We start from the raw sequence: 16,598 nt of genomic DNA, 5'->3' as shown, positions 1-16,598 counted from the left end.
CTTGTAAAATAAAAAAAAGTAATCGGTTTTTGGCAATGTTTTTTCTATGAAATTACATAAAGTAAAAGTACTGTTCAGATCTGTTTATGTAATTTGGTGTCAAAAACTCATGGAAACTAAAAAAATTTGACTTATACAGAGCTGATGATTATGTACATACATGTATATATTGCTATTTATGAATTCACAAGTTGAGAACTTACCTGGTGAAACATTTTTCCTGCAGTTCTTTGTAAAATATGAGTTCTTCTTGCTATAGGTGCCCTCGTTGCATTTATATTAGGACCAGACGGACGATATGTTGTCACATTATGTTTCATCCATATAGGCCAAACTCCCCGATTACACATGTGAACAAAGTGGGCGCATTCTAATAATAATGCAGCTCTGGCGACTATTGGAGCTTGTGGCTGAATAAAAACAAACAAAGTTTATTTTATGCATATTTTCTGATTATATTTATAGATGGTTCCAAATACCAAATCTAAAGTAGCAGCAATTAATTGAGGATCAGGAAAAGAGCCTGGGGCAATCGTTTCCAATAAGAATGAGAATCTCAACATTCCTTCTCTTATAGGTTCGCATGGTACTAAACGCCTTTCTTTCAAAACAACAACCTCTGATTCCTTTGGACCTTCTCCAGTATCCGAAGAACTTCTGCGGCTTAAATCTAAAATATATATCTTTTGAATAAGTATTTGATTTGTCAACTAATTTTACTTTATTCAACGGAGTAGAGACTATCAAGATAAATAACCTGTTGTAACACACTTTATAATATATGATAAGTAAATTTTACCATATAAATGAAGTATGTTACAAAGGTAAACTGCTTTTTTTTCTTACCAAAATAAAATAATGAGATCTCGTCATCAAAGTTTAGTTTTTTTTATAAAAATATACCATTGAAGTTTAAAATTTAAAAATACGTAAAACAGTACAGAAAGGTGAATTTTTTTTTGTTTGACTAATGAACGACGTGAACTATGTGTGTATGTTAAATTGTACCTATTTGCAATGGGCACGGCGTTGTAATAATTTGAGATGATAATAATCGAATAAAAATATGTAAATGAATACATTGTTCATAATAAAATTTAATAGAATTTTTAGTTTGAAAGAAGAGTGAATTAAATTTTTTTTACGAAATTTGCTTCTTGTTTCATTTTTTACGATTTTTTTTTTTTGTGGTTTTGTTCTTAATATTAATTTTTTTTTTGGTCTTAATATTAAGTGTAATTAAATCGCCTAGAGACACCTAAAGCAAATGCATTAAGGTTAAATTTTATCGAAAATATTGAAACAAAACTAAGACATGAATATACATATAAACATAAATAATTAATTTAATGTAGGAAAGAAAATTTAAAACAAATCAGGTTGCAAGCAACTCCCAAAATATGAAAACTTATATCAATATACCGTCCCAGCAATAGCCTTCGCGAATTTTACATCACGTTTAGTATGTAACACTCGTTTTTTATAGTATGTTTGGTATGAAGCTCTGCAAGAATTCGTTCAAATTGAAATCAAACATTAATGGGTGGATTTCAATAATAAAACCTACAGACCTAAATAGTAAAACAATTTTTTAGTTTTGAAAACTGAAAATTTTTCAAAAAACGTTAATTTATTATTTCAAAGAAGTTTGGTTTTTTTTCTGGATGAACTGCATGTACTTCCACAACTTTGCTTAATTTTTATTGCACGCGTGCCATTTTGCAGACAATCTGATATGTAATTCGCAAAAACCTTTTCAATCCGATTTTGTTAGCCATTCAAAACTATTCCCAAACATCTGAGTCCCGCCCCCCTTCCTTCAGAAAAATTATACAAAAGTGAGAGACTTTCATTGTAATTTTAAGAAGTCATTTTAATCTAATATCTTAAATCAATTTTATTCCTTAGCTCAAAATATGGAGTAATATTAATGTATAAAAAATATTACGCCAATTAAACCAACTAAAATCTTATAAAATCAATTGATAACAAATAAAAAGACAACAATAATACGGTACAAGTTCGCATTTTTACGCATATAAAGAGAATAAAGTTGGATCAAACCAATGGTTTGTATTGTAGCACTTTTCCCTTCAACAAGTGAAAATACTGCTTCTAAAATACAGTCTATGTGTATCCACAATTAAAATTATTTTCATTCATAAACGAAACTATTTCTAGGATTGCATATATTTAGGATGAACGATTTATGCAGTCTTTGAAATAAAGCAAAAATTAATAAAAAGTGGGTTTAACATAATGCTCGATTTTAAGGGTAAAAAGAAAAGTAATTGTACTCGTATTTTTTAATGTCATGGAATTTATCGTTAGCTTTCAGAAATATAAGGCGTCAAACATTCAAATTTTACAAATTTCATGTGGCGGTAACTTGAGAGGGGGTGGAAATGGAAAGAAATTTTCTTCTAACGAAATGAAGCATTTATTAGTGTCTAAAAGCTGGGGTCTAGAAGATAAACGACATCAAAAATTTGGAAAAAACAGACTTCAGATAACGGTAAATTTGAACGGCCATTTTGTTTTTCTAAAGTTAACCTATAGTATACCGCGCTAGGGGAAGCATGGTGTTTGCAAAATTTGGAAAATGCTTATGGTTTCATTGCACTAATTAGTAAAAAAATGTCATTTTTAGCGTTTTGGGGAGGTATAACTTTTAAAGGGGGGAGATAGATAAAAATTTTGTTCTACAGAAATAAGTTTCTAGTAAAGATCTATGCAAGTATTAAATTTCAGCTTTCTATCTGCAAGGGTGTAGAAGTTTTGTAAACAGACACACGGACAAACAGACGGACGGATGGACAGACAGAGTAAAACTAATAAGCACTTTTTTTCAAAACATTTTTGGAAAAATGCTAAAAATAATGCAATCGGGGTGTCAACACTATGAGCTTATAAATTTTTTGGAAATGTTAGGGCTCGGAAACCGAACAAGGCAGTTTGTTATCATGTCTATGAAGCTAATTGATGGAATTTCCTAAAATTAGAAGTTTGAGTTCCGAAACTAACTGACGAATTTTTCAAGTACCAAATGGTTAGCATAAAATGGACCTCTGATAAGAGCTAAATTTATATTTTGCTAGGTATGTTAACTCAGAGCATACTAGTCGCCCTAAAATTTAAGAGGAGTATTTAAAAGGCATTTTCGAAGTCACATGCAACATTTCAGCTAAACTAGAAAATATCTTGCGGTCATGTGTTCGCATCAGATATTATAACTTATTATGTTAGTTAATATGTTAAGTTTATGTAGAACCTAATGTGTTTATTACATCTGTATATTTAGCTTCATTTCAATATAAATTTATTCTTACAGAGCACTACTAAATTATTCATATCAAACATGCGATTCATGCTCGTTGTACTGGTACTAGAGTCAGCCGACAATGCATTTGGTGAGTGGTGAACTTTGCATTTTTGTTTTGAAACTTAAGTTCATATTCATTTCAAATCATTACTTATCGATTTACTATAATGAGCACTTCGGGTATATGAATGTAATTTTTTATATTTTCCGAGCCAACAACAAGCCTTATCTAAGTTTTAATTTTCCTTCCTTTATTAAACGAATTACTAATATACCTGCATTCATATTTTAACACGTTGAGTCTCAATGTATTATCAGTGAGCAAATATAAAATGCCAAAAATGGTGAACATAAGAAAACCGATATGCGTTAAATCTTTGCTGAACATACGAATAACTAACGCAACTATAAGTGTCGCAGAGATAAATTCGATTTCTCCGGAAAAAAAGCTAAAATTTTATATATGTAGCTCTTTTACTTATACTATTCTGTTTATCTAAATCGTAGGAAAACTCCTGTGATATATGGACTTCACCACAGGTGAGCTCGGACTCGACGAAGTCTTTCAGAATTGCTTTTAAAAGTTTGTTTTCAAAAATATTTGAAATTAGTGCGATTCGTACTAGGGGCTTCTACTCATATTACAAAATTGTACACAAATTTGTTGTAGATTTTTTATTTTCCGTGTTGTATTTAGTTTCTCATAAGTTTAATAAGCCTATTACGCGATGCAGAGGCTAACATACGTTTCTGTATAATTTATTCTTAATATTGTTGTTTTCTTATACATTTTCTGCAAAATGAATAAAATCAACAAAGAAATATAATTCGTATCATAATAACGCATATGAAATAAAGTAATGCTCGAAAAAGAGTTTTTTTTATGTTTGATTTTACTCATAAACTTAAGTAGCGTAAATTACATGCATTTATATTACACTATAATAGATCAAGTAAAAACTTTTCAGTCGATATAAACCGATTGAATTATACCCTTCACCTTCGTTGTTTTATCGCAATATGTCGAATCTGTGAAACCATTCTATAGAACCTTCTCGGACAGACGACTGCCAAGTTTCAATCCTTGAAACTTTAAAACTACAATTTATTTCATTCCTTCATTTTAAAAATCTATACAAAAAAAAGAAGCTTCAAAGAAGGACGTTTTCTCCTATGCAACTTTCATGTAATTTTTTACATTACAAGTATTGAGTAGGAAGCATTACCATTTAAGCTTCCTGACGTGTATCGTGAAATGGCGACGAGCTCCATCAGCGGGAAAAATTTTGTTTTTGATATATTTGAATATAAATGTTTATAAATAAAACAAAAATTTAATTAAATTTTCAGTGACGTATATTTTTTTTTGTAATTTGTATGGACGTAGATATTTCATAATTGGAATTTTTATATCATTTATTTTTTATTTTAATTTGTTTTCCGCATTTTTTACTTACTCTGAAAATTTCTACCGCACGGAAAAAATAATAATACGATAATCTTATGTGATATGCCGGCTATTATATGATTCAACTTGTACTTGAATAAATAAATAAATGCATAATATTAATTTGAAGAACATTATTCAAATATTTTGTTTTATATTGCTATAAAAAATTTTTTTTAAAGAACATTGTAAAATGTTTTACCAAAGTGTAACAACACATTCAAGAAGAATCTAATTCAAATGTTGAACGAAAGAGACATTTAGATTTTACCAGAACAGAGGACTACCATGAAATTTCCACTCAGAGTCCAGCGTTGATATAAGTATAACTAAAAAAGCTTCCATCAAATAAAGATAAAAAAAATTCTTGGCCATTTTGACTCTTTAAACAACGATTTTCCCGAAAGTCATATTATAAAAACTTGTTGTTTTAAAGAAAAGTTTCGGTGGAAGTTGTAAAAACTAAAAACAACTTTACATCCTAACTTTTAAATTTAAAACTTTTATGTAGCTTTCTTTATTAGTAAACTTTGTTCCTAGGTAGTAAAATAATCAACTATTTATATGTAAAAATATTTAAGGTCATAAGTGTTCTTTTCCTTTCCTTTTACTGTATAATATAATTTAATCACAATTTGTATGTTTATATATTGCTTAAATATGTACATATTATTGTAGGACTTACTATTATTCATTTTTACTTTTGTAAATAGCTAAAAAACTGATTTCAATTTCAACAAAAAATTGAAAAAGAAATATTGTTCTCATAGTTCCAATGTGCGTAATATCTACTATTCTAAAACAAAGTAAAAATTCACAATACGGATGTATTATTTTTATTGTTCCTAGTAATAGTTGTCTAAGTATCAACAACCACACGCAACAAAAAATTTATATATATATCTAACGTCACTGATCGGTAAACTAAATTTCACCAATAATATTTATAACCGAATTTTAACATTCAAATGGTCGAGTTTATTTTAAAAACCTAAAAGGAATCCCGAAAAGAGTTGAAAGTTTGTTCTTCAAGAAATAAGTAAACAAATGATATTTCACTATACTTTATATATCATTTTACTTACAACTTCCCGCATTTTCTTCTGTTCCTCCAACTTTCTTTTTCCCTTTAACTATACCTAAGCGATTTAGCCTTCTTTCAACTCGTCTGCGGGCAATTTGAAATGATTTTCCCAGACCATCACCAGACCGTCGACTTTTTTGAGATGCATGACGAATGAAAGTTGAAGTCACAAGTTCTGGATTGATTTGTCCTGATTCTGGATCAAAACAGGGATCTTTTGATGTACTTCGAAACCAACACCGAACAAATCCACTTAAACGTCCGAATGAATTGCGTTCTGAACTAGAAGAATCTGATAAAAGTGCCCTTTCGCTATGTCGAGGTGTAAGAGATGGTTTAATGTTAGCATTTTTACGTCTTTTATTTCCAACTGGACTTTGGCAGACCTTAAGATCTTCAAACACATCTGTTTCCAATAAATTTGGGGTCTAAAAACGAACATAGATTAAAATTGAATTTAATTAAGGTATATTTTTTCGAGAGACTATTACAACTGCGCAGGTAGAGGAGGTACTTCTCTTTTTTAAAAACATTTTCCGTTGACTTTTTGTATCATCTGATTGCGGAGGAGGCGGGGCTGGTGGTGCTTGTTGTTGTTGCTGTTCCATTTGTGGAATATGTCTGTATATATATCGAAAAAAAAGAGGAAAAGAATTAATTACGATTTTAAAATTTGTAAGTTGCTCTTATATTACCTAATTACTCTTGTAGTTTGCATTACTGGTCCTTTCTTGTGTGGTCGCGGTGTAGCTGCCAAAATACCTGATAATGCCACTCTACGAAAAGGTCCCCCATGAGCACCTTTTACGTAAGTTATCATTTGACGTATTTCGCAATACAAAGCAATATTTTCTTGAACTCTCAATTCTTTTGCTGATTCGACGAATCGTGTAACTAATAATTTAAATATTGCGGACAAAATTGGTGTTTCAGCATGTGCATTCAGCCCACCACTACTGAAATTCGTTGAATATCCACCTTGACCGCCTTCGGAAGTTAGATTTTTAAATCCGGTCGATCGTTTATGATCTATATGCAACATATATGGAAAATTTGAAAAAAAAATAGCATGCAAGCGTCTACTTTTAAGCAAATGATTTTTTACAAAATTTTTAATATTTTGATGTGTGTTAACACGTGCTATGCTTGTCTCTGAACATTTGTATTACATTTGATAAATAATATACATATAAAATATTGAGGTGCTTTCAGGATAATTATTATATTCCAGTTTGTGATATTTGTGCATATTTCAATATTTTTAGCGGAAAGATAAGTGAAATGTGTAGTACAAAAGCCATTTAGAAAATAATATAAATTTATATAAACTAAAAGAAAATTTTATAAAATTCACTTTATACAAAGGACCATCGGACATTTAGAAAATATGTATAAATTGTAATTGTACTTTAATGATGAACTTTGAAAGATTTCAGAAATATATGTATGCAATTTTAGAGGAAAACATGTTCTCTCTATGGATTATTGTTTAACGACTTAATGAGTGAAAAGCGCAAAAAGCTTTTATATATTCATGTACAATATTTATTAAAATTTTCCATGCAAAAGATTTATTACTGTATGCATAATTCATTATCATATAAATAAAGGTGAACTATTCATTGGAAAATGTTTTTTGAAAGATATATTGTATAATTATTCTTATGTGTATATACTTAAAAATTGTACTCACTTAAAGGTGATAACAACGAAGAAGGATCAACGCAATACCCCAAAAATGCATGAAAAAATTCCATTAATTCGGATAATTGAGAATGTTTTACCATATTCTTTAGGAAAGCTTTGGTTGCTGAAGTGGCTTGCCTCAACATTCTTTGAAGAATTTTTTGACATTGGCCGCGTAAAAATTCGGCTGGTGGTCCCCGTATTGCTAAAGTTTTTTGCATATGAATATCATTTATCAATACTTTTATAAATTATTTTATATTTACCATCATTGCACCCATGTGGACACCCTAAATGTAAAAGTGCTCTTTTCACAATTCCCATACAAATTTCATGAGAGTGATCTCCTAATTTCATTACACCTAAATCAAGTAATAATTCACATATATTTATACCAGTTTCAAGTACACGTAATGAACATGTATTAGAATCTCGTTTAAAAATTGTGAAAACACCCAATAATACAATTTCGTAATCAATACCACCATCTCTTGTTATATAAAATGAGGATCCAGGTGCTTCTGACTCATCAGCACCACTGTAATCAATATGAGAATCAGTATGAGATCTAAGCATGTTGCTACGAAAACAACCATTTAAGCTTCCATTACTAATAATATCTAATTGCGAATCAATAGAACCCTGAATAAAACAGTTTAAGTATGATAACAAACAATAAATAAGAATTGTATTTATATGGTTATGCCAAGGGGTGTGCTGGTAAGTTGATCACAACTCGTCTGCATTTAATTAAAGCAGCGTAAATTTATAAAATATATTTTATATACATATACATGTTCGTATAAAATCAATCCAACTAATGCATATTGCTTTTGTCACTAATTTTTATTTAACATTAGCCTTCGTTTTAGCAATGAAAGTGCTATATATACCTTTTAAAAATGAATAACTATATTAAAAAAATAACACGATAATTTTTTTGGTTTCAACTTTAAAATGTTGAGTCAAAATTTTTATCATAATGTCTTGCTTGATTCATAATATTTACCTTTGTACATACATATATTTAAAATAGAATAAAATCTTAAATTATACTATCATCGATTGGGTCAACTACAACACACCTCTGGGCCCCATTGCCTCACCAACCAGTTTTACTTTTATTTTTGCTTTTACTTTTTAGTGTACTTTTTTAAAATGTTTAAAGAAGTACATTGTTTTAATAGTATATGCTTTTTACAGTTAATTAATTAAAAAATAGTGAAAAGTGGTTGGCGCAAAAGCTTCTGGTTATACAATTTTTAATGATAATTTAGTTATTTTGTTTTCTTAAAAGATAATTTGAATTTTATTGTATAGACCTGTCTCTTGATATAATCTGGTGATGGAGTTGGTGTATGTTCTGTAACTGTTATTATCGGATTTCTTGTGAAAAATGTTGTTCTTGGTCCAGTAGATTGTGATGAACGAATTGTTTTTGGGGGTTCGACATACCTGTAAAATCTTCAATAATTTTTGCATTAGCCAACAATAATAGTGCACTATTAATGAAAGCTTATTATTTAATTTAGGAGAGTTTAAAAAGCAACAAATCCGAACACAAACAAAATATTAGTTAATTTTTTTTCCGAAAGAATTTTAATAAAAGTACGGGAACAAATATTAAAATTGATTTCATTATAATAGGACTTGTTATGTTTATATTTATTATGTACATATGTATGTGAATGAAATCAAAATTATTCTATAAAAATTACAAAAATTAATGTGCTATGAAAAAACATTATTACATATTATATTGAGTACTCATTATATTATGATTTTATTATAAAATAGAATTCATGATATTTAATTTATTTTATACACACTTTTAAAATATGTATATAAATATGAAAATAAATTTAAGTACTAAATTATGTTTTTTTTAAGCGATGAGTTAAAAATAAATTACGGCTAATTAGAGAAATTAATAACCTCGACTATGCACATTAACAATATACTTGTTCTTAAGTTTCGTTTTAAACAACAAGTTAAACATACAGAGCTTTCAAAACTTGCTTAGTTGTATCAAAACCGCGTAAGTGAAAAGAAAAAACTATTTTAATGTGCATAATGGTAATAAAAAGATATGTTTGTTTACTTTTGAATTTAAATTTATAAATTAACAAATTTAAATTTATAATTAATCTACTTTTTTTTATTAATCTCAATTTCTACCTTTTTAAATCCATTTTATATTATTCGTTTATTGTAAAAAAAAAAACAAAATTTTTGTGTTGTTTTTTCGTTTGGTATTGCACTCTACTTTGATGTGAATCGTTCAAAATTCAATAAATAAGTGACAAAAAATAACAATAAAGTTGGGTCAAACCAATGGTTTGTATTGTAGCACTTTTCCCTTCAACAAGTGAAAATTCTGCTTTTAAATACAGTCTATGTATACCTATCACACTATTAAAATTATTTTCATTCATATACAAAACTATTTCTAGGATTGCATATATTTAGGATGACGCATATATGCAGTCTTTGAAATAAAGCAAAAATTAATATAAAAAGGGGTTAACACAACGCTCGATTTTAAGGGTTAATTGTGTGAGTTAAGAAAAATAATTATATTTTTTAATTTCATGGAATTTACCGTTAGCTTTTTGTGTTTATAAAAATTTGGAAAAGCTTGCGGTTTCGGAAATATAAGGTGTCAAAAATTCAAATTTTACAAATTTCAAGGGGCGATAACTTGAGAGGGGGTAGAGATGGAAAAAAATTTTCTTCTAACAAAATGAACTATTTGTTAATATCTAAAAGCTCCTAAAATTTCAAGCTTCTACAGTCTGGGGTCCAGAGGAAAAACGACATCAAAAATTTGGAAAAAAAGGACTTTAGATAACGGTAAATTTGAACGGCCATTTTGTTTTTCTAAAGTTTAACTATAGCATACCGCGCAAGGAGAAGCAAGCCACTGCCTTGCTGCGTTTGCAAAATTTCAAAAATGCTTATGATTTCATTGCAACAAATATTTAAAAAAGGCCATTTCTAGGGTTTTGGGGGGGTATAACTTCTAGAGGGGGGAGATAGGTAAAAATTTCGTTCTACGGAAATAAGTTTCTAGTGAAGATCTATGTACGTATTAAATTTCAGCTTTCTATCTTCAAAGGTGTAGAAGTTTTGTAAACAAAAAAAGTGTCCACGGACGGACGGACGGACGGACGGACAGAGTGAAACTAATAAGCACTTTTTTCAAAAAATTTTTTGGAAAAGTGCTAAAAACAGAGGAAATTTTCTTGGTGTTAATATATTCTAACGATCACCTTAAAAAAATTTGTATTCAAAAAAGAAGATAGAAATTTAATAACTACAAAACTAAAAATATAGTATATGGGAAAGAGGGACAAAACATAGTACGAGTATGAAAATTCAAGTAATGAAAGAAGATAACGACACGTGTCGTACCTACTTTCCGAATTATATGTAAAAAATTAAAATTGAACGATTTTTAGAAAAACTATGACATTGAGCTATAACCTAATAACTTGAGAAAATGTCCTTTAATGTTTTTTGTTCTTCTAGACCCACTCTATCAAACTGCTTGAGGAATACCATTGAGCAGCAAACATTTTGTAAAGAAAAATTAAGTAGTTATATTATTTTCTCACTAGCATTTGCATAAATGTTGGACTCATACTAAATTTATTAGTATAATATTTATAAAGCGTATTTTATATACTTTAAATTGTTATAAGAATATTTTTTATATTACATATATTAAGCTTAGAAAAAACAATCTGTTTACAATAAATAATCGTTGGTGTTATAGGTTTCACTTGTGTTCGTAAAAATCTTCAAATTTTTTTTTGTAAATTTATATGTATTTAAAATAATGGAATGCATTGTAATGGAACACTATTCTAATTCAGAGTTATTTAGCACAACAACGATTATAAGAAAATAAATTGTAAACTTTCAATTTTTTATCATTTTTATTTTTAGCACTTTTCCAAAAAATTTTTTGAAAAAAGTGCTTTTTAGTTTCACTCTGTCCGTCCGTCCGTCCGTCCGTCCGTGGACACTTTTTTTGTTTACAAAACTTCTACACCCTTGAAGATAGAAAGCTGAAATTTTATATGTACATAGATCTTTACTAGTAACTTACTTCCGTAGAACAAAATTTTTACCTATCTCCCCCCCCTCTAGAAGTTATACCCCTCCAAAACCTTAAAAATGGCCTTTTTTAACTATTTGTTGCAATGAAATCATAAGCATTTTTGAAATTTTGCAAACGCAGAAAGGCAGCGGCTTGCTTTCCCTAGCGCGGTATACTACAGTTAAACTTTAGAAAAACAAAATGGCCGCTCAAATTTACCGTTATCAAAAGTCCTTTTTTTCCAAATTTTTGATGTCGTTTTTCTTCTAGATCCCAGCCTGTAGAAGCTTGAAATTTTAGAGACTTTTAGACATTAACAAATAGTTCATTTTGTAAAATTTGAATTTTTGACACCTTATATTTCCGAAATCGCACGTTTTTTCAAATTTCTATAAACGCAAAAAGCTAACGGTAAATTCCATGACATTAAAAAATATAATTATTTTCCTTAACTCACACAATTAACCCTTAAAATCGAGCATTATGTTAACCCCTTTTTATATTAATTTTTGCTTTATTTCAAAGACTGCATAAATCGTTCATCCTAAAAATATGCAATCCTAGAAAGAGTTTTGTATATGAATGAAAATAATTTTAATAGTTTGATAGGTATACATAGACTGTATTTAAAAGCAAAATTTTCACTTGTTGAAGGGAAAAGTGCTACAATACAAACCATTGGTTTGACCCAACTTTATTAACTAATAATTTTAAATTTTTATTTATAAGCTCACATAATATTTATATTCTAATTAATACAAATATTATATTCGAATTTATGTTTTGTACTATTATATGTACGTATGTACTTACATAATAATATTTAAAATTATTTAAATTTTAAAAATTATTTCTATTTGTTTAGAATATAAATCTTGATAATCTCTAATAACGACACATACAATGCCCAAGAATAAGGCCACATACTGCCCTGATAAGTGTAAGACCACCGCATTGAGAAATTTATTCGGAAGGCTTCAATCAGCTCAACTACGATATTATTCGTATGTTTTTTCTCAATTTATTTTCTAATAAAATTATTTTTTAGTTTGAAAAAAACTATTGAAGAAATAGGTCCTGATAGAAATTTTTGTTTGCTTAATATTTTTGTACTTTTATTTCCAAATATTATAAGAGAAATTAGCAATCAAAGACATTTAATTATTCCTTTTGGGTTCTTCTAACTGCGTACTTATAGATCCTTAATAGTTAAAAACTTTACTTTTGTATTTTATACATACATATGTATAAACATTAATGTAACCAGCAACATCAAATTATTATTTCTATGCTATGATTTTTTTTAAACTTGAAATAATTGTTGAGCAAAATTTTTTGAATTCTTTAGAATTTTAGACATGCGACAATTTTTGAACTTATATTTTTTATCAAACATCACATTCTTGCAAATTTTACAGTTTTAATTTTTCGAAGATATTTTGTATTAATTCTAAGTTAGCACTGATTATTTAAAATATCTAATACTTTCTTCAATATAAAGATGTTTTCATTTTTTTTTTGCCGAAAAGTAAGATAAAAGTGCAAATACTTAAAACATAAAATGACGGTAAAAATTTTCTTTTTCTTTCATATACATATACAGGGTGGTTCGCATAAGGTGGCAAATAATTTCAGGGATGATTCTTTGACCAATTTTCAGCAAAATATTGTATGGGTGAAGTAGGGGCGCAGATATACTCATTTTCGAGCTACAACCTGTTTACAAAGAAATGTACCGGAGCTCAATTGGTAGAGCGTCGGAGTTCAAGAGGTAGAGCCTAGAAAGCGATATGTCACTGGTTCGAGTTCAGTTCGAGGAGAAAAATTTTTTAATGAATTTTTCTGTCTTTAACTCGTTCCTTTGATTACGTCATCCATTTGTTCTGCACTTGCATGAAGAAATTTCCATTAAGTTAAATTATTAGTGTAATAAGCACATTCTTATTAATTTCGCAACTATGATGTTGTATTAGTAAAATTCATAATATAATTAGTGGAATAGGCACAATCCTATAAATATATATGTTCTTGTTATTGTGTGTTTCAATAGTAGATTGTATGTAGCAATCAATGTAAACAAAACGAATACTTAGTAATCATGTGAATTACAGTATAAAGCAATGTAGAGAACATTTCGTCGGCAATTTCTTCATGCCTCTGTAGCTCAGTTGGTAGAGCGTCCGCCTAGAAAGCGGTAGGTCACTGGTTCGAGTCCAGTTCGAGGAGAAAAATTTTTTAAATGAATTTTTCTGCCTTTAACTCGTTCCTTTGATTACGTCATCCATTTGTTCTGCAGTTGCATGAAGAAATTTCCATTAAGTTAAATTATTAGTATAATAAGCACATTCTTATTAATTTCGCAACTATGATGTTGTATTAGTAAAATTCATAATAAAATATACCGGACTTTTCTTGCATATACAGTGGTCGAAGTGGGATACTCAAAGTGGTGGGATGGTAAAAAAAAAAGGTATTATATTAGTTATTTTTTTAAAAAATAACTAAACAAAGTTTACCAAACTTTGGAAGTAAACTAACGAGAATATTTATATTCAAAGTTAAATCAACTAAAAATTGAATCAAAAACTTTGCAAATTGTTACCAAAGAAATGCATAGACTACTATGTAGTAAGGAAAATTTCATTAATAGAAAAAAATTATACGTTACTATTTGAAATTGGTCTTATTTAAAATTACACATATTTAATTTTTTGTTAAAAAAATTTTTAAAATTCATTAGAAAATTTTCTTAAATTTTAAAAAACATGTTCCGGAACGCATTTTTCTCTCCTATTAAGTAGTGGGATGGATTTCCAATTATTTAAAAGTACTGGGATGGCATCCCACTCCATCCCGCCTCACTTCGAGCACTGCATATAAATAAATGCTTACAACTTCGGAACCATTCAATATAAAGTTATCATTCGGAAACATACAACATAGAGCTTATTTTGCAGGCGATTGATTGCTTTTTATTTTTGGTCTTACAATTGATTTGATTTGAGCCATAGCTTTCGAGATACAGGTCGTCAAAGTCAGATTTTTTTTTTTTTTGAAATTTTTTTTACAAAACTCGAAATTTTTGTCACCTTATACATTTCGTATATTTAGTATAATTTCGAGATGATTCCACCTTATACATTAAGTATGCTGTATACATTTTTTTTAAAACCCATAAAAGGAAAATGCGAGTTTCTCTCTCTACGCGGTGGTCTTATATTAACTAGGGCAGCGGTAGAAGCAAAAAAATGTTTTAAAAATAAACTATTTAAAATTAGAAAAACAATTTTTTTAGAAAATTAATTATTCAAAAGCATAAAAATATTTTTATATTTTATACTATGCTACGTATTTTACTTAAATATAAATTTGTATATATTATGTGAAAAGTTTATTGCTAAAAATTTGATAAAGTACAAATAGAACCAAAACAAACTTACCCGCTATCTACAAGACAGCTGGTAATGAAAGTAAATTATGTATAAAAAGGAAGATGTATAATATATATATATATTATTTATATAAAATATATATAATATATATATATATATATATATATATATATATATATATATATATATATACATATATATATATATATATATTTATATATATATAATATATATAAAATATACATATATATATATATATATATATACAGGGCGATTCATTAATCAGTGACATAATATATAACTTATCATAATTTAGGGCATCAAAAATGAATAAAAATTTTGTTCAGAACTAGCTGTCAAATCTCGACGGTCTCCGAGGTAAAGATTTTTTATTTAGGCAAAATTCTGTAAAAAAACCTTAAAATTTCAAAAAAAAACTTCGAAGTTTTAGCAAAAATGATTTCGTACGAAATTATCGGGTTGGAGAAAAATAAAAAAATAAGAAAAGGGAAAAATTAGATTTTTCCGAAAGTACATAAATACAAATTCAAGTACAAATATCGCTTTCAAAAACTTTTGTTTTGCTTCTTTATTTTTCGGATAAGAAGTTATGGGCATAAATATTCTTTAAAATCCCTGTACCTCAAAAACCGTTCAAATTTTACACATAGTCCTGAACAAAAATTTTACTCTTTTTTGATGCCCTAAATGGAATAATCCTGTATATACAAATATACTTACACTAAATATTACATAATATATGTATACATATATATATATATATATATATATATATATATATATATATATAGGAATATTATGTATATATATAAATATTATGTAATATTTAATGTTTAAAAATTTTATTTGAAATAAAACAATTTGTTCATATAAATATTTTGATTTAGGTTATGCTACAAATAATACATTAAGCAGTTTAAAACAAGTAAAAACGTTTCAGTCGGTATGAACCGATTGAATTATACCCTGCACCTTTCATTATTGTATAGCAATTACTCAAACCTGTGAAACCATTCTATAGAAACTTCACGGATATGTCTGACCTATAACTGAACACACAACTACCAAGTTTCATGAATCTGACTTTATTTTTTTTCCAAATATTTAAAATTAGCTTTTGGAGTTGTATGGCAGGTACCCAAACCTGCCAAGCAATTCCACTAAAACTTCGCTAATATATCTGATCTATAATTGGACACACAACTGTCAAGTTTCATGAATCTAACTTTATTACTTTTCCAAATATTTAAAATAAGCTTTTGGACTTGTTTGGGAGCCACTCGAACCTGTCAAGCAATTTCACCAAAACTTCAGAAATATCTTTGACCTATAATTGGACACACAACTGCCAAGTTTTATGAATCTGGCTTTATTATTTTTCCAAATATTTAAAATTAGCTTGTGGAGTTGTATGGCAGGTACCCGAACCTGCCAAGCAATTTCACTAAAACTTCGCAAATATATCTGATCTATAATTGGACACACAACTGCCAAATTTCATGAATCTGACTTGATTATTCTTCCAAATATTTAAAATTAGC

At 28.3% G+C, this 16,598-nt stretch overlaps 1 protein-coding gene and 1 long non-coding RNA gene across 4 annotated transcripts in view; one reads left to right on the top strand and one right to left on the bottom strand.

Moving 5' to 3' along the window:
* The window catches only part of LOC129612970 (protein unc-80 homolog), a 103,223-nt gene that overhangs the window by 37,233 nt on the left and 49,392 nt on the right, over positions 1 to 16,598 (bottom strand). For all 3 annotated transcript variants that reach the window (XM_055526835.1, XM_055526843.1, XM_055526852.1), the window contains 9 exons: positions 15,085 to 15,102; positions 8,862 to 9,003; positions 7,806 to 8,181; positions 7,547 to 7,744; positions 6,549 to 6,882; positions 6,339 to 6,474; positions 5,855 to 6,281; positions 480 to 670; positions 204 to 410 (listed from right to left, as the gene is read on the bottom strand). In XM_055526835.1, coding sequence (XP_055382810.1) covers positions 204 to 410; positions 480 to 670; positions 5,855 to 6,281; positions 6,339 to 6,474; positions 6,549 to 6,882; positions 7,547 to 7,744; positions 7,806 to 8,181; positions 8,862 to 9,003; positions 15,085 to 15,102 — 2,029 coding nt within the window. The remainder of the gene's footprint in view (positions 1 to 203; positions 411 to 479; positions 671 to 5,854; positions 6,282 to 6,338; positions 6,475 to 6,548; positions 6,883 to 7,546; positions 7,745 to 7,805; positions 8,182 to 8,861; positions 9,004 to 15,084; positions 15,103 to 16,598) is intronic.
* Positions 1 to 16,598, top strand: part of LOC129613011 (uncharacterized) — a 29,335-nt gene that overhangs the window by 3,526 nt on the left and 9,211 nt on the right. The window contains exon 4 of the long non-coding RNA XR_008697287.1: positions 3,332 to 3,410. This is a non-coding gene — a long non-coding RNA (uncharacterized LOC129613011). The remainder of the gene's footprint in view (positions 1 to 3,331; positions 3,411 to 16,598) is intronic.

This window comes from Condylostylus longicornis, unplaced genomic scaffold, assembly GCF_029603195.1.
Source record: "Condylostylus longicornis isolate FDR11 unplaced genomic scaffold, ASM2960319v2 ptg000004l, whole genome shotgun sequence".
NCBI lineage: Eukaryota > Metazoa > Arthropoda > Insecta > Diptera > Dolichopodidae > Condylostylus > Condylostylus longicornis.
Note: the sequence above shows the minus strand (reverse complement) of the source record. Positions and strands in the feature narration are given on the sequence as shown.